At 35.6% G+C, this 27150-nt stretch overlaps 1 protein-coding gene across 13 annotated transcripts in view; it reads right to left on the bottom strand.

Annotated features, from left to right (window-relative positions):
• Positions 1-1059: 1059 nt before the first annotated feature.
• Positions 1060-27150, bottom strand: part of LOC120340681 (sodium channel protein type 3 subunit alpha-like) — a 128446-nt gene continuing 102355 nt past the window's right edge. For 12 of the 13 annotated variants that reach the window (XM_039409008.2, XM_039409006.2, XM_078119796.1 and 9 more), the window contains 29 exons: positions 26456-27026; positions 26127-26281; positions 25305-25487; positions 24684-24833; positions 23833-24006; positions 23183-23356; positions 22694-22861; positions 21639-21788; positions 20750-20987; positions 18283-18841; positions 17998-18160; positions 17488-17601; positions 16287-16439; positions 15931-16104; positions 15694-15822; positions 13773-13855; positions 13422-13637; positions 12790-12871; positions 12445-12646; positions 11829-11950; positions 11280-11424; positions 10912-11019; positions 8461-8588; positions 7803-7997; positions 6332-6452; positions 6042-6187; positions 3353-3544; positions 2657-2829; positions 1060-2352 (listed from right to left, as the gene is read on the bottom strand). In XM_039409008.2, coding sequence (XP_039264942.2) covers positions 2241-2352; positions 2657-2829; positions 3353-3544; positions 6042-6187; positions 6332-6452; positions 7803-7997; positions 8461-8588; positions 10912-11019; positions 11280-11424; positions 11829-11950; positions 12445-12646; positions 12790-12871; positions 13422-13637; positions 13773-13855; positions 15694-15822; positions 15931-16104; positions 16287-16439; positions 17488-17601; positions 17998-18160; positions 18283-18841; positions 20750-20987; positions 21639-21788; positions 22694-22861; positions 23183-23356; positions 23833-24006; positions 24684-24833; positions 25305-25487; positions 26127-26281; positions 26456-27026 — 5280 coding nt within the window. In that variant the 3' untranslated portion in view covers positions 1060-2240. The remainder of the gene's footprint in view (positions 2353-2656; positions 2830-3352; positions 3545-6041; positions 6188-6331; positions 6453-7802; positions 7998-8460; positions 8589-10911; positions 11020-11279; positions 11425-11828; positions 11951-12444; positions 12647-12789; positions 12872-13421; positions 13638-13772; positions 13856-15693; positions 15823-15930; positions 16105-16286; positions 16440-17487; positions 17602-17997; positions 18161-18282; positions 18842-20749; positions 20988-21638; positions 21789-22693; positions 22862-23182; positions 23357-23832; positions 24007-24683; positions 24834-25304; positions 25488-26126; positions 26282-26455; positions 27027-27150) is intronic. The other variant, XM_078119797.1, reaches the window with a different exon arrangement.

The following is a 27150-nucleotide window of genomic DNA, read 5'->3' as shown; positions in this document are numbered from 1 at the left end:
TTTGGAAGATATTCTAAATTTGGATAATTATTACATAGACTGCCGGTACGCTACAATATAATAAAGAAATATAAATGAACGAAAGTGTGAGGCGTGCGAGATCAAATCTAACAAACATGTTCTCGTTACTGTTGTTTCTGTGTAGCGCAGCGCTAGCCTACTTACTGAAGGTGTGTGGCGTTTGTTTCCCGCTGATTCCCATTATTAGCGGACGTATCGCATGTAAAATCCATACCAATTAGTCTAATTTCGATTTATTTGTACCGGTATCGTTACCGTCAATTCTTTTCTTTTTTTCGAACTGAACCCGATATTTGTACAGTGAATATGCGCTAGAAATTTTGATAACAATATGGTCAATAAAGACAGCCGGGACAGCTATAAATGTAGGGCTATGTAGTAAAATAGGAAAATGTGAAGTTACAAAATCACAGCTAATGAGTAGTTGTCTTGTGAGGTGCCCCGCTTTAAAGTCACAAAAATATGGTAACCCTAGTTATCAGGGATGTTTGTTTGTGGTTTTGTGACTGCGGGATGGGGATTCGTTAGATGTTTTTATGCTAGACAGTAGACTGATATTATTGTTTCAGTACAGTGCCATTGCAATTTTTTTAGCGTTGTATTTTTGGTTGTTGTCAAGGAATTGGAGCCGCAAAGAGATTGATTAAAATATACAGCAGTTCCGCTGTTCAGGATGCTGGCAGAAAGAACCTCGGTGGTGATACCTATCTGCGCCCAATTGGGTACGCCACACAAAGCAGTTAATACGGGTCAATACCACACACATCACATAATAATACCTAACTAAAGAGCTTTGCTTTTCTGAACAAACCTTGGAAAGTATAACCTGACCCTTTCTCAATTGGTCATCCACACGCCGCAAACCATATTACAGAAAACCAGGCAAATCCGTTTTCATTTGTGTTATACAAATAAAACTTGATATTTATGCGCCATTGAAACTTCGGCACTAATCAACGGTACATTACTACTCGGGCAAGTTCCACAATTACCGTGGCTCGGACTGTATGATTTTTCACTCAATTTACACACGGTAGATGCCAACCCATGGCATATTATGTGAAATGCTCAAAATCTTGTAAATATGGTTATACCTCTCAAATTTGGACCGTTAAAAGAATATGACTAAATACTTCTATCGAAAAAGCATACTTCAAAGTCATATTAGCGATTGAAAGTGTGGGATATTTGCTTGCTGTTTATGTTTAATTCTATTATATATACGGTGGCGTATCTACATAAAATTGGGCCCATGGCAAAATTTGAAAATGCGCCCCCCTTGATAGTTAGTTCACAAATTATAATGACACTCAAGGGAATAAGTGAATTGTACGGTATTATTTGAGTAAAACTACGAGTTTGAGTAATTACCAATTCGAAATTATTTTATTGAAACATTTAACGATTGAAACTTTTCGCCCTTTTTGCGCCCCTGTCCAAACGGCGCCCATGGCACGAGCCATGGCTGCCACACCCTAGATACGCCACTGCGTATATATATATATATATATATACTATTACTCTGTATATATGTGGAAAGGCCTATTTTATGACAAAATAAATTAACAATAGCAGTGCATAAATTAAAATATATATGTCCTCGTCCTTAGTTACACAAAATATTTTCTACAAGCTGTTGGTCATATAATTAGTGAGTGAATATTTTATTAAAAAGTTAAAAAATCAAATTGAAAAAACAGTTTACTAAATCATTTTTAATACATACAAGTAGTATATGTGATATTTCTATTACAATATATAAAGAATAAAACTGAAAATTTTTAATCGAGAAAGTAATAACGCTGTTTCCATGGCGCATATATCGCCCGTACCTAAAATGATCAATGTGGTACGGACTGTGTGATAGTATAGGCAAAATGTACGGGCATTCCAGATGATCCATTACAAGTTGAATCCTAATATCTTACACTTATTCTTATATTTGCATCGCACTGATGTGTAAAATTATTAACAAAGAAATTGGCCATATTGGGTAGATAATTTGCCAGTCGCATATGAAAAAAGGGGAACATGGAAGGAGCCACCAGGATAATGTGAAGTATTCACATGCAAGAAGCTAATTTCCAAAACATAAAAAATAACTTGAGGTTCGATGAATAAACGGCGAAAGGTAAAATATTAATGAACGTGGTTCCTAGTAACATAAAAGCATTTTTGAAATATTGCTCCGAGCGCATGAAACCGAAGAGATTGCTTCGTCAAAGAGTTTCTTCGGATTCTGACGTAGTAGGCGACGAGGAATTTCTATCAGTGAACTGACATTCGTTTAACGCGAACGGTCTGTTGAGATCTATTTCCGGTTGTTCGCACCTTAAAAGTTGGCATATGTAATTATAATGTATTCAAGCATGACGATATTTATACCCCCAAGAAATGTAAATCAATATATACAAATTACTAGGTAATGGTGAATCAACACAAGGTTGGGCTACGAGAACCCTTTCCCGATAAGATCTGAGCTACAGATAGGTATGGGAAAAAATTAGACTCGTATCATTTTATATTTTTATAGGCTTTTCGAATAACAAATGCTGATTTTTGCACGTCCTATATTTCATGTTGTGGCTGACTATATATATATTCCGAAATAAAAGGAAAACATATAATCACTTACTTATATTTTCTATATGCTTTTTGTATAACAATTGCTGATCTTCGACGCTTAATGTATTCCATCGTATCAATAGTATCTCCCTCTTCTAACGGTTCTTTCGTTTTACATTTTAACATGAAAGATTCCATCATATCCTTTTTAAATGTACCAAGTTCTGGGGAGTCTCCAAGTACCTGCGGTGCCATACAAAATGACAAGTGGATGATCAAACTGTGATGTGTAGATTGTATACACTGTACTTCGATTTTTTTTCATATATTATAAAGACTTTTTTTACAGATATGAGCAATCGTTGCTGGGGCCTTGGAGATTTTCAAAATACGTGGTAGGATAGCAGCCAGTACGACCTATGTTCTGAATACTTAAGAGAGGGCAAATATTTGAACACCTTATCCAAAACTTATAATAACCATGAAGATATTCAATTGAAAATACAAATGAATCACTCGGATATCGATACCGTAATACCCGTGCTAGCGCTAGACTCGTAATTCAAATTAAACACCATCTTATGCCAGGTTAGTACAACAAACATATCAACACGTCGTACCTTCTTAAATCAGTGCACGTGACAGGGAGGCAAAATAGTGCTTATTATAATATTACTGCTGACTTTCTCATAACAGATGCATATCGTACATTAGATGTTTGAATTCCATTTCTACCGGTAACGAACAATTTTCTATTTAACCTTACCTTTTTTATAAGCGCTATTATTACTTCAAGACAGTGAACTCGCCCGTTTGGTGTAATTTTCATTCGAGCGTTAGCTATAAATGCCTTGTTGGGAAATGGAACTCGAAGAGGGAAGTCAAGATGATGTAGAAAATGTTGAAGTTGTTCAAATGTAATAAACTGTGACAGCCGATCGTCATATCGTTGCCATACCTGAAAATCAATTCGTATGTTGGAGAGCACAAAGAGGACACGGTCCGGTCAGGTCAGCTTCACAACTATCAGCCAGTTAAAAATAAAAAATAGAAATGACATCCAGCATTCTGATTACACCCTGGTTTGAAAATATTCAATATTTTAGGCCTGCTTTTTTCCAGGTATAGACGATTGGCTTTAGCCTAGCGGACAATCTTTGAAACTTCATTTCACGGAAAAATGTAGCATTATATACATCCATGTCTTCAGCTAAAACGTCACATCAGAATCAGGATTGTCACCATGCTTCCGTTCTCATAGACTTCAAAAATCAGATGTATTGTCTAACTATAACAATGCAGTATCTTTCTGACACTCTTATTCTATTTCAGTGTTTCCCAACCTTTTTTGGTCGCGGACTATTTTCTCACCGGCAAAACCCTTTGCGGACTCAATGTGCGTTTATTGCAACCGTATACTATGTGTGAACAGGCATTCAAAACGAACACAACAGAATTTTAACGAAATTCAACAATGACCTTTTCTGTCGCACAATATTCAATACATGACAACGACGAGAATTTAAGATGAATTCCTATTTTAACTTAATTGTGTTCATGATAATTCGCGGTTGCATCAAATTACGACAAGATGAAAGCATTACTTCTCTAAAATACAATTGCAATCTGTGAACATAATAATATGAGAATATATTTTCCGATTATACTTAGTTTTGATGCATATTTTTTGCGATCTTGCGAATTTGTTATCGCCGTTAGAAAAATCCTACTATCTGCTATAAATTTTTAGAAAGTACAACTTGATTTAGTACTTCTTAAAAATATATTTGAAGTATATTAGTAAATCAAAAATACATGTTCATCGCCATGGCTTATTATTAATTTTATTGTGGTCATTTTAATCTGCGGTTGTGTTTACAAAATAAAAGCAATATATACTACTCAGAAAATATGATGACAATCCGTGAACACTAAAATGCGTGGTAAAGTGCCCGAATATATTTTGTTTTGATTCGTATTTTTGTGAATTCGTCAAATCTGAGCTGTTTGTACAACACCTACGACAGTACAGTACGTACCAATGTGGAGGCAGTAAAGCAAAGAATCCTAAGGGAAAATGCCCTGGTACGGTAGCATCCAAAATTTCGGTATTTGCAATGTCTAAAAAGCGTTTTTAATCGGGCGCGGACCATCATAAAACAAAATTTATGGTGTTCTTCGTTTTATTTTTGGTATTTTGTATTGCCGCTTTTCTATTTAGAAAATTTGGGTTGCCACCATTGACACCAACCAGAAAAAAAAAATATTCCTCGTTGTGAGAACTCGCAAGAAACACCACTTAGGTATTTACCGAAGTGTGTGCAGATTCGTGTTCTCGTCGGAAATCCGCAAGTGAGTTGTGAAATCCGGTTCCATTACGTTTAAACCCACGTACATTTGAACCCACGACACTTGCACCTGCATACTATCTAACCTATGGAAATGTTGTTTTTGTTTTACGGATATTTGAACCCATGGGTTTAGCACTCGCATATAGATTTAACCCGCGGATATACACATGGGTTCAAATGTACATGGGTTCAAATGCACGGTCACCGTGAAATCCAATCGTCTGATTGAGCGCAAGTGACCTATCGCGTCACCTGTTACCAAATTTTCGACTAGTAAATTGCTATTCTAATAGTTGAATATTTGAATATATGCCTAGATATACTCAGTAACCAGTAATTATTGACTCGATTGATGTTATGTTACTAAACTTGCTTTTTATGTTTTATGTAAATTCTAGCGTAAATCGCAACGTGGCTGAATTCCTGGCTCGTTGCGGACTCATTCAAACGCTCCGCGGACTCATTTGAGACCGCGGACTCGGGTTGGGAAACACTGTTCTATTTGCTCATTCATTTCCTGCTCATCGACATCGACTCATGTTTCTAATAATTCAGTTGATCTGGGTAATTACTGAACCATTTCCCCAATTTTCATGTTACAGTACATGCAAATCTGATGTACCCAGAGTTTATAACAGGAACAGGTAACACCTGTTTTCGTAACTTACTCAACAACAATCTAGCGGCACTAAATATGCGCTCTACTGCTGCCGATAACACTTGTATGACCAATCAATATTCGCACACTGGTGAAGTGAAAAAACATTTAAAAGGTGAAAAAAAAGTTTAAAGACTAAGGTTAGCTCTGACGTAATCAAGTTGCTATGACATGGCTACTGTCCCACGGGGAATACAAATGTGTGCCATTCCCGGATATATCAACTATAGAATGAAGCAGGGCTTCTATCAGCTCGAAATCAATAACACGTGTATACTTTGTGATTTAACATTGAAATTTACGTTGATAAAATTTTCATTGATAAAATGAGGACGTAGCTCACAAATAGGAACAAATCTTAAAAATAAAACAAATTTAGTTTGCAAAGCGCAAGTCCAGAAAATAAGGATGTTGTTGGAGTAGAGCAAATAACTTAAGACACTCACTTCAAAAAATTGTTCGAAATCATCCGCAGTTAGCGGTTCGGAACTTTCTCTGGTGGCCACTTCAAAATTTTCCAAAATTATTGCTATATACATGTTGATTACTATCAAGAAGGTGATAAGGACGTATGTGACAAAATAAGCAACACCTGGAAAAATTGAATCGTGTTATTAGAATTGAGAAATAGCAATTATATCCCACAGACTACTGCTAAACCTTTCATACGTGTTCCAATGAGAGAATTTTGTAAATTCGTCTAGTCTAGTCCATTAAAAAGTTTAAATGCACTTACCGACCGTGGCATTTCCGCAATTGCCATTGCCGGTTCTGTTTGGAATATCAGGATCGCAAGACGGTGGCTTATCGCGTAGTATGGGCTCTATAAAAGTGTTCCAACCTTCTGATGTAGAAACCTAAAAACGATAAATCAATTCCCTAATTCTTAGCCAATGGATAATTACGTTACTGCTCACAGTACGGAACAGCATAAATTGGATATTGTAGCAAATTTATGGTAAGTTGGGAATTTCTAGAGTAAATTTTCTACTTGAGAAATTAGACTTCAATTAAATTTTGTCCACATCCGACATATGGCAAGTGATTAGAACGTCACATCTATGGAGGATTGTAAACTGCATGCCGGATGCCAAAAGCACAAGACAGGATCATTGCCGAAACACGCACACTTCGGCGAAAGTTCACTGTTGGTTCGACGTAGCTGCAGCATTTCCCACAATCAGAAGGTGGCCCGCTAGTGGGGATAAATTTTTGATCGCAAATGAGTGAATGCTGCCCGTCCGCTTTATTATGACCTTGCACGTAGAGTAGTCATATGATGGGGCTAATCAACCGAATGATATGAGTGGTAGGCTCACAATCTAGTTCCCTCACCATGCAAGCGTTATAACTTAAATTTAAAATCAAGTTGCAATAAAAAATGTCATAAGGCAGCGGTTCTCAACCGGGGGCCCTCGGCCCCTTAAGAGGGCTACAGGGGAGTTGGAGGGGGGCCACAAAGATGGGCTGAAATCTGAATTTACTTTTCACTTTAAAGAAATCTCACAGTTTTTTCTAGTTTGCTGCTCAACAAGGTTATTTCGCAGGGTGTTTTCGCTCTCTTTTGTGCAAATTGTTTTAACATCATGGGATTTGGAATCTATCAATGAAAATAACCCTATTAATACCTCTGGAATATTAAAGTGGGGGCCATGAGTGCTAAAAGCCTCCGAAAGGGGGCCACGAGTCATAAAAGGTTGGGAACCACTGTCATAAGGGATCATAGCCCTTCTCCGCACACCAGTAAACGTGGCGGTTACACTTACAGGTTATTTATAGTCGGTATATTAAACTAATAGCTGCAAATAGGTAGACACAGTTGACGCAAAATTGGATAAACATTATCTATGACACCCGCCTTACATTAGGCGGGATGCAAAACGCATTACGAAGACTACTTGCAGGCTCTAACAACTCTGGTTCTTCCACCAGAAAGACAAATTGACTGCTGAAAACCAATTGGTTTAATTCTCCCGTTTAAAAATACTTTACTTGAGCGTAACACCAAAGGGGAGATCAATAAAAAAGTAGACAGGAGATTTTAGTTTAAATTAATACATCTTTCGGTGAATTAAATTTACTTTTACAGCAGTCAAGTATTTCAATCAGGCAGAGAAGGCTTTGCAGGCGCTCGCGGACTCCTACAAGAAAAGCCATCTGCCTCGTTTTCCGGACAATAAAATTTAAATATTAAAATAGGGACTTACTTGAAAAAGTACGAGAAATGCGTTTGGAAAAGTTTCGAAATTAAGCAAATCATCAACACCAGCAATCTTCTGTACATAAGCGAACTGAGACATGCCCAAAATTGCATAGATAAAAATAACCAAGAATAATAAACTTCCGATGTTGAACAAGGCCGGAATCGACATCATCAGCGCAAAAAGAAGCGTGCGAATACCCTGGCAGAAGAAAATCGGTTAGTACAAAAATTTTTATTAAAGGTATCATAAAAAAGCTGAAGAGAACCGAGAGTCTGTAAAAATAGGGTGTCATCAAAATTTAGGTGCGATATCTATTACATTAGTATATTGCCATTTTTGTTGAGTTGAAGAATATTATTACCATCAAAATTGTTAGTCCCGTAAGAGTCTCTTATCTAGAACAAGTAGGAATTTGGTGATGTTTTGGCTATACCATTTTTAACTATGATCGGCATTCTGATCACAGGACATACATGCGTAACAAACGCGAATATACTGTATTGGAACAAATATCAAAACGATTGAAACAATTTTAAAAAAAATTTAGATGGTAATTAACTAATCACATTCTAGATACTACGTGACACGAAGCAAGTGGCACAATTGATACAAGAAGATTATAATTGATACAAAATAATCAAGTCCAAAGATTTTTACTTACTTTTGCTTCTCTGATGAGTCGCAGAATCCTAGTGACGCGAAATAGACGAATGATTCGAAACAGAGTTGGTTGCACGAAGTACTTCTCAATAGCGTCACTGAGCGCGCTAGCTGTGAAGAGGCATTTGACTGTGAGAGATAAGGCGAAAGTTGGGATTCCCGCGCACGCATAGAAATGTTAGCAAGTCGCAAATAAGATGCGGCGACGTGCGAAAAGACGCTTTACACGTTTAGTGCATGCAAGTGTTTCCGGCTACTCAATATAACAAATTGCGCCAAAAAGTTTGTTATTAAAAATGGCGACACCTTTCATGCCCAACGTAAACATGCAAAACAGAATTGTCGAATCAATTTTTTTGATCAAAAACGTGCACATTCATTGCTATAATAGCACCTCCGTCGCAAGCAATCTGACATTTAATAATTTATATAAAGACCTTGTGTATCACTAAGAATCGGTTCCGATAAATTCAAGACAGCTGAAAATTTGTCAAGTAAAGGCACGACGATATATGAAACTTTTTTTTTCGGCTGTTTAAGTTTAATGAAATTAAAAAAAGATATGCGACAAGCAGCATTATATGAAGAGATGTAATGAAATCACAGGGTCTACGTCTACGTGTTTGTTTGTTTGTGAAGAATGGCGAAAAGTTGTCCTATGATGTTACTCAACAAAAACTAATGTCGTAGAAACGGGCAGGGATTGTTAATATAATAATAGTTTTTATTTTCACAACTTGCCTCATCACCACACTTTGCAAAAATAAAATCATAGGAAATTCTAAAACGATGTCATTGGGAGTAATCAAATAAAGTTTATATGATTGTAACGACGAAATAGCTTATGCAATGTGCAGTAATAAAATGTAGTGTTGAGCAATGAGGTTTTATAAGAAAATTAAAAAGACGTATATCAACTAGAATTAGTAGATCATGCACAAGTTATAAAGTGTCATTGCTGATTTTGAACAAAATTATCGATCCTGTTCCAAACTCTTTAATGGGATAAACAGCAAATTAGATTTGGAAAAAAAAAAGTTTTCAAATGCAAATTGTGGTGCAACACGGCACGGCTTTGCGACAAACAGGACACTATCATTTTGCATGCAGATAGTCACATACATGTTTTAATCATGTTGAATTTGTACATTTCTTGAAATTATCATCAATAAAGTTTAGACATAGGATTTTTTGAAAATGACCCGAATAGCAATCAATATATAACTGGAGAGCAAGAGAGCATTCGTTTTAAAACATTCTCATCATAGCGGTTTTTTCTCTATTCACTAGATTTATGATGTATTTGTTTATTAGAAATAATAGGAAAGGGTTGATGCTTTCTAGATATTGCTATTGGCTGAAGGAAAAACAATCGTATTAACACGTTAATAATGCACCAGGCGTATTTTTTATACCTGCATAAATATTCCTATCCGAAAAGATGTAGTTTGCCACAATATCTGTACAAACATTATATTTGGTGCCGTTATCGCGGAAACAAAATTACTAAGAATACAGCGAGTGCAGTCTGCGCTACCGATGACGATGATAGTTATTCAAAACATTAAAATCGTATTTTTCGTGGTATGATCTATCTATGAAAAAAGCCGATCAGGGTATTAATCAAAGAAAAGCGCACAAATAATAAAAAAGTCAGGAATTAGCGTACACTTATTATTTAAGCATTTATGTTGCACCTGATGTACCATTACTATGCGATGCTATGGTGAAAATAATATATCTTGAAACCCGCAATACTTAGAATTACGAGTGTTGATGAAAATCGTTTACATAAGTTTTACATAGGTTTACATAAGAGAAACCATTGTTAGTATTTCTAGTCTTTATCATTGGATGCAAAGTTGTTGAACTTGTTGGGTTATCTCAGCTAATTCAAGCTAAGTCTTTAGGCTTGGACGTTCGCTCAACTCGCGTTGGATGGGGTAGCTTTTGAAGCACATTTGATCGCAGCCCATAACATACCCGGTCACCTTATTACGCAGTCAGGACCGTATTTATGAAGAAATTGCAAAAAAGAAAACGAGTAAATAAAATCCATATGGGCGACCGCTCGACTATCGCACCCATACATATGAGCAAAGAGGTATGTCAATTCCACAGTTGGAATGATATTAAGGCATATGCATACATCCACAAAATAACCAACAAGCAACAATAGAAAGTATAAATATAATATTTATGACCGTAAAAACTACATCAAATATTAGATGCAAATAGAATTTGTGACAATATTAATTAATGACATTTTGCTTTGTTCCAAACAGTGTTGCCGGTCCAAAACTAATGTATAAAAACGTTAGTCGTGGTTTATTAAGTTCAACGACAGTGCACAATTTGTGAATTGCTAATGCACGACTAAACGTCAAACATGAATTTTGGCCCGGTAAGGATCGTCTTAGTATGCCTCCTCTCGAGGCGACGATATACTTACCTATAATGGATACTACAACAACGATGATATCGAATACATTCCACGGAACCGTGAAATAATACCAACGAAGACCGATCAATTTTAAAACAGCTTCAACGAAGAATATGCCTGAAAACAGTAATATTACCCAATGTACAGATAGTTATGAAGTTATTCGAAAGGTTTGAGCCAGTTTCTGAACACCGACTGCCCATTGGCATATTTGCGATTCAAATAGAAATTAATGTATACCAGGCGGCACGGTATACGGTATAATCGGTAGCTCTTGGCATCTTCATCGCTCGCAACCTTTGTAATATGTTTTTAACTAAGAGTGAATGACCGACAAAGCCTAAATTATCGCAAGAGAATAGAATGAATATACTTACAAATGAAAAATAAATTGAAATTTCCCAAGACGTCGCTCATTTCCTGGCTCATATCATAATGTTCAACAGCCATTACTACCATGTTTAACAAGATCATTGCCATGACAACGATCTCAAACTTTCTGTCAGTAACTAAATCGTATATCTAAAAATCATGAAGAAAGACAAATTACATGCCATACACTACACCTTCGAGCCGTGTCATTATTTACGAAAACAAGTGGTAATTACAGTTGGTAATCTAGAAGCAATGTAGACTAAATCGTATTTAGGATGAGACTTCCATGCTACGACCTTGAATTTTATATACGATAACGACGTTGAAAGTCCTATATGCGGGAAATATTTTCTCAAATAATTTACACTGAATGGAAAATATTGTTCAGTTGTCGCAGAGATAGAACGAATACATCGGTAAATGGTTTTATAAGACAATTTTAATCAAGGTGTAAAAAATCAGTATCAAGTTGACACGTTGGATTTGTATATTTACCGCCTGTCCTCGGACAACAATACTTCTGATATTATGAAATCCTCACTTAAACATACCTTATTGGGGAACCATGAGTTAGGTCGAGGTATCGGTTTACTAGGTGCTTTTGCCGCCATTCTTTTCATTGCATTGTAGTAACGTTTTTGCTCATCCGTCAAAAAAACTCCGTCCTCTCCACCTAAACGAGACAAACGTAATGAAGAAAATGCCCTATTTTCGCATTACACGTGTTAGGCTCCGATGGCCTGTACAATCTCTTTTGAAAATATAAAGTATAGATTTAAATAAAGACTCCCGCGTCTAGGAATTTTTCAAATCTACATTCGTGTAATTTACACAAAGTATGAAAATCTGCCCGCACATAAAGGCAGAAAAACATCTTGGTAATACAGAGAAATCAAAATACCCAGCTTTGAGCAGACATGGATTATCCGATGTCCGTAATGACTCGCTGAGCAAAGTACTGCAAACGTCTATGCACTTGAGTTATTGCTTGAAAACAAATTGTCATCTCAGATACGATTACATAAAGAGGTGGAATCACAACGATGTTCCTGATTGATCCTGCCTTCTGTATTTGTTCAACCGAATTCTAAAGCATTTTTTTTTACAGCGGGAATGTTTACATTGTTTAATAAATACTGTAACCACGAAATGAAGTACTAAACATACCTGCACATTTAACTTTCTGCTGATTGAAATTATCTATGATGACACCAATGAATAAATTGAGGGAAAAGAATGCTCCAAAAATAATAAAAATGCAAAAGTACGCATAATTCTCAAATGAAACTTCATATGAAGGCTGCTGTTCAATACCCATAATATCTATTGCATTCGCCATAATTTCAAGCCATCCTTTAAAAGTTGCCACCTGTAATATTGTGCATATTATATGATAACTACCTACTAACATAACAGTTTTCGAAATTCATTGAATTTTTTGTAAGCACAAGCACGATACGCATTAATTCATTTTTTATTTAGACATGATTGATAATTAGGAAAATTTCTTACTTGCATAAGTGCCAAGAACCCTTGACCAACGTTGTCAAAGTTTATGCTCGGTACAATCCACTGAATATTCGATGTGTTCATTCTAGTACATGAAAATATTTCATTCGAATCAAAAAAGCGATGTAATAAATGAAATCAGAACTTTTGGGAAACATTGGTTATGGCAAGTATTGGGTTCATTATATAATGGAACATGCAGGCACAATTGCGAAGTCTTACAATGTCTGTTTTAAATCCCTTTTCCAAGAATTGCGCACACCAAAATTTACTTAAGATTTACAATTAATTTTTCTTTCACATACATGTGATATATTGTTGAAAATGGGAGAAATACATTGAAAGCCATACTTGAATGGTAGTAAAAGACTACCATTCCCATATGAAAACTAAAGAATGGTCTGGTACTTGGGATATTAGTAAATATTAATCATTATTGAGGGTGAACAATATACAGATTGTAATAATTTTGGACCACTGTACGATTGAAACAGATTTCTTTTTATGAAATTTTGGATTTTTTTACTCTCTATAAATAACATGATTTCAGACCTTGTGAAGCAGATATTTAAAACAGAATGAGACGATTGCCGATCCAAAAGTCATATCGAAATTCGAAACATTGACGAACTTACAATCTGGCACATTCCAAGCACTCTACTTTGTTCCTGACTGCAGGTATAGAAGAATCGTTGAGAGGGAATGTCATATTGGGGAGGCACATATCAGAAATTTCTAAAAAAACACTGTTGTTACTGGAATTATCTGGTCTTGGCAATATCACTCCTGAACTTCCAGTAAACATGACACATCTGCCAAATCTCCCACCAAAGAGATTTACACCAAGAATGCTGGAATTGTAAAAAAAAAAAAAAAGTCAGTACAAACCTATGGCAAATATAGAATATCCATGAAATGATAGCTTTCCCGGACAAGCCATGCATTAATAACATAAAAGTAGGAACAAGTCAATTATATAATATTACCTGAATATGAGCCATACGATAATGCAGACAAGAAACACATGGAATATTGAAGGAATTGCGCGAACCAATGCATCCACGACAACCTACAAAGCATTAACAAAGTATGCCTCATGTTTAAAACCTGTATATGCCCATCATATTTTTTACGTAGTATTTCTTGCTTAATTAATTTGGAATAGCAAATATTATTTTTAAGAAATATAATAAAGTTTTTATTTTGTCCCCGGTAGCGGTAACCGTCTCTTTTCAAAGACGTCGGTCACTTCGGCAACCTTTTGTTCCAAAATTCAATATTTTCCTCAGGATCTATAGTTTTATTTTATAGCACAAAATCACTAAATAAGTTGATATTACTGATAAAATACCTAGTCAATATTTTTAACAATTTTTCGTTGTCTGATTACTTTAAATGTTTCTGACACATTTTTTCAGTGTCACGCTAATTATATTAGCCGTCATTTTTTTCCAGAGTGGTTTCCCAAAATATAAGTTTTGATAATCAGTGATTAGGACGATCAAATTTTCCAAAAATTAAACAGTGCTCAATACCCGAGGAAAGCTCTGAGCATCCGGAACATACGGATTATTCCCTTTTAAAACCCAGTCAACAACTACATGGTTTTCATCCCATTTTACGGAGATAAATATACATGTCTGATGAACAACATGAGTCAGTTTACTTATCTAGCACGGCTATATCCCAATTGATGGCAAATTCAAAATAAATTAAATTTCAAATTCTGCTAACACAAAGTTTAAAATTTCACCAATTGCAAGCGAAATATGATATACTTGAAAGTATACCTTCTTTGAACGAATTAATTAGCTCAATATACTAAAACGGAAAAAAAAATCATAATGTTATACCATGGAAATCAAAGAATTGAAAAGTCACATGGCATTATAATCAATGCAGAAACGCCCCTAAAAATTTTCACAAAGACAGAAAAAGTAGCTAATAACGAGTGCGACTAATTTTGTTGAAATCGCCGAGTGTTTTCGTCAGCCTGACGTGGCTATTCGGGCCGTAAATATTAGTAATTTGTCTAACACTATTTCCTCAATTTCTCCCTATTTCACAAATATTTCTTTGCACATCTTGTGTCACGACGACATAGGTAATGAGTTAATATTTTTCGCCGGCAACTCTGTGTCCAGTGTACGTTTTTGAGCTAGCATCGGGGAAACACTGAAGAAAATTAAAGGAGTGAACTCAAATTTCCGACTGAAAATGAGTGAGAAGAAGTGAATACTAAGACTGTAAAACGGTTTTTTGAAATACTTCAAATAAAGCGAAAAACGTTTTAGAAGTTTCACGATAAATAAAGATTTGTATACACTGTTACCATGCTTAAAAATGACCGTCGCATCCGCACTTGATTTTTTTTTCAGATTATGATAATACATGAGCTAATCAATTTAGACTCAATGTATAGTATTTTCGATTAATTTTTTATTGTACTAAAATGAATTGTATGGCACATCATGGGAATTTTCTAACTACGATAATGAATGCACAAGATAGCAAAAATAGACATTGAAATTAAATAATATCAGCTAGTTTACACGCAGTTTTATGCCCGCATATTGCGTTGGTAATTTAGAATAGTTATGCTTTATTCGACGCAAATTCGATTCAAGTCGACGCAACCGCGAGTTACGTTGTACACAATTAGATTTTATTATAGCAAGATATTGTGAATGTTCATATCGGCCAGGGATTGAAATATTTTGCCCAACAGAAGAATAATTACCCGATTATTACCCACCAATTTGAATTCAAAATTCATTCGAACATCTTCTCTCCATTTATGGAGATTGCATTTTGGGTTTTGCATATATATTGAAAATTAGTATTCGATGTACAAACTGTGTAATTCTTTAAATTTATGAATCGAGGTGATAAAGTTTATGCACAAACCTTCATTCCCTGAAATCTTGATAGTGCCCTCAATGGCCGTAATGCACGAAAGGTTCTCAGTACGCGTAGAGACGCTAGTTGTTCGGACGCCCCCCCGTTCAATGACAGCCCGAGATCAAGAAGAGAAAACTGTAAATAATAAACGTAGTTGCATGAAAGGGTCTCTATGCGTCAATATCAAATCATGTTAAGTTTGAACATAGAAACATAGGTATCTGAACAAAAATGTATACTTACAAATACAATTATTAGGTCCAATATACACCACCCGTTGGTAATGTAATACTTGATACCAAATCCGGTCCATTTAATTAACATTTCAATGGTGAAGAATATGCAAAAAAATTTATCCAGGACATCCAAAACTCGAGCCATAGCTGGTTTATTCGGCAGATATATGTCTTCAAAAGCCTTATTGTGATAAAATATGAATAAAATATCAGCATAAATGTAGTTAGAGTTTTTATAATCTTGGTGCAGTGAAAGTGGCAGCATTTGAAAAATAAAATTACTTCTTTTTTGAAATTCATATATTGAATATTTAATATGTCTAATGTATCATTGAAAACTCACAAAAACATTAAATAACTCACCAAAGCAACGCTACTCAACATAATGAAGAAAATCACCATATTTTCAAAATATCGATGTACAGCAATATTATAGAACACCAGGCGAATTTTCCAAAACTTTCCATCAGTTTTATTTATCCAAAATGGAGGAAAGCACTGCTGAATTTCAATTTCCTGTATTGCAAGTTTTTATATCTCATCGTAATGAAGTGGTTAGAAAAAGTGACGGAGACCAGTAGCGCAGCCAGAGCGATTTTCCGTGCGATTTTCACAAGGATGATTTTGTTGAAATCTCCAATTGCTTTGGTCAGTTTGACGTGGTTATTCATGCTACGAAATACTACGAACAGGAGAGCAATGCTCAAATATATCGACACGGAGGCCAAAACGAAGTAGTACGGCCGCGGGTCACAGTAGACTACCGGTACCGCAGTCTTCACGACTTCGCCCGACCACCAGAACAAACGCGAACGCGGGATTGCCACTAGGTGCGAATTTTTTTTAATTTTGATCACGTCATCTCACAACGTAAAGGAGTCCCATAAAAACGAATAAATAAAAGTAATACCCTTCTAGCAAAAAGACAATCCTTAACCACTGAAAATTTTAATACAATTGGTCAGGCTGTTAATGAGAAAAGCGATTTTTTCACAATAAAAGAAGAAAAGAAATACGTTCAAGATGATCAGCAACAAAATTAAATTAATATAACAAGACAATTTAAATGGCCGAATCGGTCATGTATTAAAAATTTAGCACGTCAGAAAAAATCATCAACCGCTGAAAAAATCGGCTGTTTTAACGAGCGGCGCAATCGGGGAACTGTTTTCGTTGAGACATTGCATGGAATATATCGTATGATCCTATAAAAATTTAGACTCGAGTTAGTCTATGTTTGGATCGTTGTCGGGGTAGGGTGTGGAATACAGAAATAAAAAAGCCCATGAGGAAATATTCTCATCTGATCGGTGCTTGTATGAACAAATTCGAAACACCGCGGATAGCTTTAAAAATGTTGAAGGGAGTGTTTCACGTTTTTTTGCCAGCAGTTGTACGTTTGTTACGTGGTGAGAAATTATTCCTTCGCAAAAATGATATGGGTTCCAATTAAATAGTCTCTGTTCCCCAAGAGGTAGAAATGATTTATCTATGAAATGTGGATCAAGTGGTCATGGTTCAACGACCCTTCGAAATTTACTCAAATTTTGAGTGTAAAATATACCTTAGGCGTTTCTGATTCCTCAAGTTTTTTATCACCCTCCTCGAAACCCCTTTTATCTTTGCTGCGTCGAGAACGAACGCTCGAACTACTTTTATGAGATGATCTCGTTGAATTCTGGAAACGAAATATACCAATATTCGAAAGTATAAATATTCAAGTGAAATAATGGAACCATATATAGATCAAAGGCAATTCTATAAATTATGAGGTAATACTACTAGCTCTTCAAGTCACCCAAACGCAATCAAGTACTACAGCGAAGATCAGCTGAAACTATTTACATATGCTCAGTCATAAAGAAAGTCATGGCTGGAATTAAATGGCCGTCCTTGACTCAACCTCAACTTGAAGAGACAATTTTGAATGCCTAGTCACATCAGACTTGTAAAGCATAGAAAGAGTCAATACAGAGTTTTTATTACATGCGCATGAAGTGACTGTTGTTGTTCTCTTCTCATGTTATCATTTTCTTTTCATTTATTTGCTTTACAGATAATATTTCGAACTTACTTGCTTGACGGACGTAGATGGTATAGATTTGTAGCCACATATCAAAACATCAGTTTCTTCAGCACCGCTATATTTTCGCGCCACTCCGGCTACATTTTCAACTCTAACCGGGTCAGGAATGGGCGACTGTTCATTTTCAGACTGTCCACTTTGGCAGCGAGATCTACGTAAGAATAAATGAATGTGAGTAATAAGCGTATATTCCACGCATTAAATTTAAATATATTTTATAATTATAGTTCCAGTACTCATATTAACACTAGAATGTAATTGAAAAAAGGTTACCTGTTTTCTACAGAACTCGATTTATCATTTGCTACGTTTTCTTCATTTGGTCGAATTCGATCTTCATGCGAAGCTCTCGTATACTCGATGCTAGCTTTAAAGGGATGTCTTGGCAACCGCGGGAGTTCTATATCATCATCCCCATTTGACCTGGTCTCCGGCGGAGAAGGAGAGTCCACACGATTTTGAAATGCGGCGGCGGGTGCAAAGCCCACTTTTTCGCGGTTTCTTTTATCAGGCCGTATTCGGACAGCAGAGTACTCTCTATGACAACCGTCACACCTTATTTTCATATTGGAACTTGTCAAATCACGTCTGCGACGTTTTATAGTCCCGCTCGCACCCCGACTGTTGATGGAATGGCGATGAGAAGAGTGGCTGTGATGTTTATCGTGATTTTGGTCGTCACCGTCGTTAAGTGTTTTGATTAATTCTTCAGTTTTGTATTTTTCTGAACCGGAATTATCACATAAAATCCCTGTTTCGTCTGTCTTATCGCCACGCATACTCATACTAGAATGACAACTGTCTTTTTTCAATTCCGACAAATTTACTTTTCCTGAAAAAAATGCTTTCTTAAGTGCCATTGGTCTGTTAGAGCAGTGGTTCTTAAACTGGGGGGCGCGAAGTGCTCACAGGGGGGCGCGAGAGGTCACAAGATGAAATCGAAAATATCGCATGTAACTGCTCTTGAAACCGCGTTCGATAAAAAGATCGGCTTTTTCGCGGTATAATAAATTTTTCTGTATCGTAATATTCAATCTATGACAACTACAAGAATTCAAAATGTCTCACTATTTCAATTCATTTTTGTTCAAGGTAACTGGCGGTTGTGGCGACTCACGACAAAATAAACTCATCAGTCATTGCCGATCTAAAATACCACGCCAATCCACGGACATAAAAATGCGAGATCAACTGACCGATTATATTTAGTTTTGATATATATTGCGCTCATGCGAATTTGTTATGGTCGTTAGAAAGATCTGGTAAAATATCCCAGAAAGTATATCTAATTTGGTACAATGAAAATAAATATAAAGTATATTAGTAGATGAAAATACATATTCATCGACTCGAAATCCCCGCGGTACGGCTCCTGAGTCAGTCATCGAGATTACACCACTCGTCGAAAGACCCAACTTTTTCAATGGATATGTCATGTTTTTTCTGTTGAATAAAATATTTAATCCATGACCGATATAGATATTTAATGGTTGCTTTATTTATTTAATTGTGATAAATCAAATCTGCGATTGCGTCGATAAAATAAGAGCACCACTACCATAAAATACCACGGTAATCCGCGGACATAAAAAATGTGTGGCAAAGTGCCCGATTACATTTTGTTTTGATTTGTATTCCTGCAAATCACACCAATATGAGCTGTCCCTGCAATTTTTACAGCTTAAATAACGTCACGTTGATGAAAACAATCGAGATTTAAACAAAATGCAAATGCAAAGGCCTTAGCGACTTTATTTTTAGCGATCGAGGGCCGGGGAAACATCGACATGCATAATAACTAATAAAAAATGAACTGCTTTTGGATTTACATTAAACTTACATAAATTCATTCGCAATTCTCCATTTTGTAAACTGTATTTTTTAACCTGGTGGTTGTCCAAATGTATTGGTAGTGAATTTAGGAAACGTTAGGAAAGCTAAGAAGTTTGTAATTGTTGCTTAGTAAATAAACAGTAAAGTAAATAATTTTTGCATTGCTCAATAGTGATGAAGTAAACAATTGATTGAAATTTCACGTGTCTTATGTAAACGAAAATACATTTATGCATACGTTTATTGCGTGTTTAGTTTTACTTAAGAAATAGTTTGAATTTACCAGGTATTGCAAACTGAGCGGAAAAACGAGAATGTATGATGACCACTATTTGGCTTTGTGCATACGACAGTGAATGGCGAAGTTGTACTCCGAAGCGTTTTATGCCTAAACAATCCGAGCAATGACGCTAGGAGACCAACACTCGTACAGCACTTTTGTAATATATAGCAACCTGCCCATCACAGAAGCATTTTTTCAAAGCAAAAAGAGGGAGGACGCGAAGTTTGTGAAATTTTTCAAAAGGGGGCGCGGCTCAAAAAGTTTAAGAACCACTGTAGTTAGAGTGTTAAAATTCACAGCAAAAGGTTTTTTACCAGATTTTAAACTATTTCAAATATAAAATATGTGTACTTCAACACAGTACCGTAAATTAAAAACGTATCGTGTTCGGAGAACATAATTATATATCATCATGTCAAAATATATACAAATGGTTTACACATTAATGTTCTACTTTCAAATATGAATATTTAGATTAGAGTAACATAATTTGATACGTATTGAATAAACTAACATTACATAGATCATGTGGAAGTTTGGAATCCATATTCAATATCCCCGACCCCAGCATCTTTTTACCTCTATCTATGTGATTGCTTTTACGGAGTATAATAAATACCTTACCCAGAATTATACTAGGAGCAGTAACCGAATTAAGGCAATTGTTCTTAATTTCAGGCATATGTGGTTCGCATTCTGAGAGCGTCGCCGTTCTATTGGATGATAAATTCATTCCCAGATTTGTCCTGTATTCTTGTTCTCGTTTTTTCTTCTTCACAACTTCACACTTTTTGTTTGTTCTAGCTGTCTGCTGTCCCATACACAATTGAAGACGAATTTTATTGCAGCAGTGAGTAACGATCTGTCACAAAATCACACATTGATGTAATTACAGGTATTCCGCCACGAAAGCAATTTTTTTGAAAGCTATTCAAACTATAGTGTCAAAATCACGAAAAAATCAGTGAGCTTTATAATGTTTTCTATAAAAGCCGAAAATAACAGTCAAACTGTGAAGAATGTTCAAACCATTACTTCAGAGGCAATTTCAGATCTTGTTCTGAATTGTCCTATTTTGTGTAACGCAAATAACCGTGTTTTCGAATTTCATGCGAGTCTATGCCATTCCGTCATTCCGTTTTTAGCTTTCAATTTGAATTGGTTGAATTGCTACAGTAGAACTGAATAAAAACTACCGGAAAACTTGAGCTGTTCACTTCAATTTCGGTGTGACTTTTCGCGTAAAAGTGGGTACAGTACAACTGAGTACAACTGAGTTCAAACTTTGTGGTGGTATATGTTAATGGAATAAATTTATTCTAACCATTCAGACAATCATATTATGTTTAAATGAGAAATTTTTTTTTTTATGTAACATGGCTATCCTGTGTCATGAAGAATGATAACAGCCAACCAATGTCATTTGGTATGCCAATTAGGCTTCTCATCATAATTAACGTTTTAGGGTGATATAGAAGTATGAAGGAATTTTTCATAAACAGAATAGTCTTACGTTACAATGCCTTAGTGCTCTTCGCCCTTTTCCAATCCAGCCTAATATCCGTTGCCATGCTTCTGCTAAACTGTTTGGTTCAGCATCAGTGCGTTGTAAGGCATCACCACTGAATGAATTAAGCAATAATGCAAGAAACAAGTTGAGAATCTGAAACAAATTGAACTATTGTTTTAAATATCAATAATATATATCTAATTTTTATTTACGAATCGGTTTTAAAAAAATCTGAAAAATAAAAATCGGATAAAAGATCAATGTTTACATTTCACTACCACAGATTTTGCGAATTCGTTTTTTCATCGTGGTAAAACTAATTAACCTTAAAATGACTTGAACATCTATAAATTATATTCTAAAAAAAAGTATCTGAAATAAATTGAACTACTGTTTGAATATCAATTATATATATAATTTTTACTTTCAAATCGGTTGAAAAAAATCTAATAATAAAAATCATCGGATAGAAAGATCAATGGCTTGTCTACATTTCACTACCACCGATTTTGCAAATTCGTTTTTTTTCTCATCGTGAAAAAACTAACTAACGTTAAAATGACTTGAACTATGTTTGAACTTGAATATGCTGTGAAATTGGTGAAAACCATGTAGTAAATTCTTATATATCATTTACCGCACTGTTAAACTATTTAAATTTTCTCAAATTACTTATTGAATCGTCGTCGAAATTCCATTCATAGATAGAGAAATAAATTGGTCCGGTCCTAATCCGGTCATAAAAAGAAACTATCGATAGAGAAAGCTGGTTGACTAATTGACGTCAATTTGGTGGGGAAGATGTCAACACGGTTGTAAACAATTTTGATAAGATGCAAGCAATCCCTGTCAGCTTTCTGGGAGGAACGTTGGCAAACTGAATCCCCAGGTCCCGAATGGCAACTTGCAATTTGTCATATTGCATTAGTGAAAAGTTTATACTGCAAATATATTTTGTGTATGGGTGTTGTGTATGTGCCTCATATACAACTGACGCATTAATAATTACTCAACCGACATATCATATCATACAGTATTATAGATAAGGTTATACAAACCACTAAGTTTCCGATGACCAGTACCAAAATAAAAAGCGGAATACAAATTCCCGGTGATGCCACATTCATACAGGTGAACATATTCTCTATCCACTCCCCACACTGAATCCGAAAAACAACCATGAAAGCATGAGGGAAGTTGTCGAAATTCCATCTAGGCATATTATCCTAAAATAGTATTTAACAAATATATTAGAAATGAAGTTCGGTGATTCAATCGGGAAGAAATACAAACATGCTAGTTTCATATATCAGTTAAAACGTTCTGCATAGAGTTGAAATAAATTAACCCAAATTTAATCATCCAAGTGGCACAGTATGAAGCGGTTGGTGCGAACTACTTTATTGGGAATGGAAAACAAGTGATTTTTTAATATGAATTACCAAAATAAGGGTACAGTCTATCTGTGCAGCGATTAAATAATTACCGAAGGCAGATCTTCAAACCAGATACAACAACTTTTGTTGCGTCATTCCAGAGAAACTTACCCCAAACTCAGTTTTATATTTTTCTCTTAGTAATTGCATTCCAACAACTGCAAATATAAACAATACAAGGAGAAATACAATGGTGAGATGCCATAGTTTTCCTAATGTTCGTCCGATGATACGTAGGAGTTTGTTGAGTGTAGGCCACGATTTTGCGAGTTTTAAAATCCGCATCTGTACGAGAAAAAATACATACACGTCTTCATTGCAGTTAGACAAGCCTCATTCGCGAACTCTCAATATATAGAGGGGAATTAATCTGGTAATTCACTGAGGTAAGCGCGTTCGGGATAATATACAGCAAAGAAAATCTGATTTAGAAAATATTTGCATTGTCGAAGTGGTTTCCTTTGCCGAATTTCGAAGAAATTGAGCACAGGAATTTTGGATATGACTAAAACGATATTCTTATTTCAGAGAGGGCAATAAAGTAACAATTATTCAATTTTACATGCAATGGAGCGTTAAACCAGGTTGTTAAAAGGCCCTGTCTTATTTTCCTGGTGCTTTCAAGAAAATTACCTACGCTCACTGAACGGTAAATGCAATTAAATACGGCAAAATGTGACAATAACAAGCATATATACATGGCGCGCAAAACCTTGCAACTAAAGAAGTAAGGAATAAATAAAAACCTAAAATCGACTCACCAATCGGAAAGTTCGTAAAACAGATAGGCCTGGTATAGTTTTGAGAACAATTTCAAGTAAACTTGATATAACTACAACAGCATCAAACATGTTCCAAGCTTCTCTAAAATACGTGTGTGGACCAAGCCCAACAACTTTCAAAAACATTTCCAGCGTAAAGACAACGGTGAAGGCCTGGAAACATAATTTTTTTGTATCCAATATCTCATGAAAAATGATATGATTCCTTTCAAACGTATCTTACCATGATATAGATATTCGATTATGAAGAAACTTGTGAATTCACATAAAAAAATAAATGTATAAGGATGGCTTACGACGCATGATTTTAATAGGCGTATTTAAAGGGCAACTAACGGAGCGCGAAAAGAAATCACTAAAATCCAATACCAGAGGGGTATTAAATATCAAATTCTAAAACCACCTTGATAAAAACACTACGCGCCCCTACAACAAACAAACTTAAAAACGCAAAAATTGAACATGTGCTGTTTACTTTTCTTCATTTGCGGAATTTAACCTCTCTATTCATCTAGAAAATGTTTCTGAATTTTATTACCACAAACACGCAAATATTATCATTTATAAGACAGACATCACGAATTTAGTCTGTGACGTATATGAAATTTGAGCTTATTTGAGACTTATTCACGTCGCTTGAATAATAATAATTACGTGTGGTAATTTCCATATTGTGTACACATTGAAAGACAAATAATGCAAACAATCGACCCTCCGCATGTTTTACTGGTCTATTGCGTTTGGTACCGTGCCCAAATTAAATTATATTGCGAGTTAATTACATAGGTGCATCAATGCAAAAAAATGTCATTACAAAAAGCAAGTCTTACAAGATTAGCATTCTCCAACAGATTTTCGTGTGACTTCGGCATGGGGTGATATTCTGCCATCATGAACACAGTGTTAAGAAATATACAAAGAGTTATGAATAAATCCATAAACGGGTCTAGTACTAATCCTCGAACAAAACTTTGGAATTTCTAGAAAAAAAAACATAATTCAAATTTAAGAACAGAATCATTTAATAATTCGCATTGTATAAATGCCTGAACATGTCATTCACAACCCTTCAATCCCAACATAATATTCAGCCGTGGCACATAATTAATGTCACAATTTCAAATTTTGATAAACCAGTCACTATGAGGGGCAAATATAATTTCAAATGTCTGTTTTTTTCATCCACTCAGAATGCATAAAATTTTAATAAGAGCTAGGAATTGGAAACGTATGATTCCGGTGTTGTAGTTTTATATAATCAAATTATCTGTACAAAAAGCGAAATAAGAAATTTACTATACATTGATAAATTGTTCTGATCTGATAGTTTTCAACAGACTAATTATCCAACAAAATGTGAAACGTAAACAATATATTGTCCAAGCGAAGTCTACAACTGACGTTCTTTTAAAAATGTTGCAAACCCTTATAATTAGGCATGGGAAACATACCACCCATCGCGGACTGCAACAAGTCCACATACAAAAAACATCGATCCAACTGCGTTTGGCGCTCAATAAATAATGTCTGATAACTCGTTTTAATGGTTTCTTTCTTGTTCGGTTTCCATTCGTTTCATTAGAATCGACAGAAGCCAACGGAACGTTTCCTTGTCGCCCATTGACCAAAGGCACCTGCAAGATAGGAATACGAGTTATAGTCATTATAGTTTCTTTCCAAGCCATTGAATATGCTATATTTCAAAGTACCTCTTTAAATACTTCGGATATGAAGTCCGCTTTCGTTAGAATTTTAAACAATAATAACAATCACAAAATGATACAAGGTAATACGAGAATGCTGACATTTTTTTACACTGCTGAGAACGATAAATTTCAATGAAATCATCCTATTGTCATTCTATTTTGCTAAAATCTAGGCGCTTTGTCGGTAACATAAAGCTTATACACGTATATATGCATATACATCGTCTTTCTTCTTCGACCTTTTATTGGTGCTTTCTATTTAGTGTGCATTTGTTAGTTCAAATCAGGGGTGTGCAACATGTCGGTGGGTCATATAACCAACCTCAGACTTAAATAATAAAGGCATCGTCAAAACGCCTGCGGGCCGGCTGTTACACACCCTTGGTTTAAACTCCGACAACTCTCAATAATTATCGCGGCTTACGAACATGACTAGTCTAATTCACATCTGTTCCAGTTTCGCGGATCAAGAATCGTACCGAATGTCATATGGAAATTTGAGTTAAATGCCATTTGCTTGTGTTGCCATAACTAATATAAAAATAAAATCCAGGGTGGAATACACACCTCAAAATCGGCAATATCGTCATTAGCTGTCAGATTACGGTAAGGTGCAATAGTATCGGGTAAATCGTATTGTCCATGAATTTGCCTGTTACATTGACCTTTATGCTGAATCGCAAATGTACCAATGTCGACTGCACTGCTGCTGTCAGGTTTGTCTACAATGTTGAAAATATTCAATTTTATAATTTATAAAATTATGTGTTGAAATATGAAAAGAATAAGGATCATTTCTGATAACAACACAAATTTGAAATGCCATTTCAAGCTTATCTATGAATTTCTGTCGAAATATTTGCTTGAATACGAATGAATAAGCAAGAATACGATACCTAGTGAAGAGCGAGGATATGTCGCGCGGGAACGTCTTTTATAATTGTGCAGTGTCTGATCTTCTGCGTACGCAGTTTTCTTCTGGGTTGCCCTTTTCTGTAAAGTTTTGAAAGCCGAAGTGTGCATTCGGTCTATATCGTTCAGCGAAGTCACCGGGCCATATTCTTTATCGTTAGACTTCAATTCTGGTTTGTCCACGGCACCTGGCAAGGAATGGCGTGCCAAGGCAATCTCTCCGTCCGATTCCAGTTTGCCGCTGTTTTCGCAGGATTGGTCGTATAATTTAATGGTGTCGAGCACACCAGACATTGTAGAAATGTGCTCGGAGGATGCTGATGTCACTAACAGAGAAGGCACTTGTAGTGGTATACACGAATCGTTATCGCTTTTGTTTGTGTTACTTGCGGATTCCCTTGATCCGTCTTCCGAAAACTTTTTATTATTAGAAATAATGGTGGACGAACTTGGAGACGAACTCGAGGACGTCAATCTATTTGTTTTTTTTAAACATCTTGCTGGCGCCGGAGGAGATAACCAATGACACGTTGGGGATATTTCGGCCTGAACTACCTACAAAATTATAAAAATATTGAAAACGGTAAATTTACCCATGGATCTATTCTATCAATGAGGTTTTGACCAGTTCGAAAGGATATTGTGACAAACCAGGCGATGGGTTATTTTGTTTATATGT

Source organism: Styela clava, chromosome 14 (genome assembly GCF_964204865.1).
Source record: "Styela clava chromosome 14, kaStyClav1.hap1.2, whole genome shotgun sequence".
In the NCBI taxonomy this organism is placed as follows: domain Eukaryota; kingdom Metazoa; phylum Chordata; class Ascidiacea; order Stolidobranchia; family Styelidae; genus Styela; species Styela clava.
The sequence above is the reverse complement of the archived record's forward strand: the minus strand, read 5'-3'. Positions and strand labels throughout refer to the sequence as shown.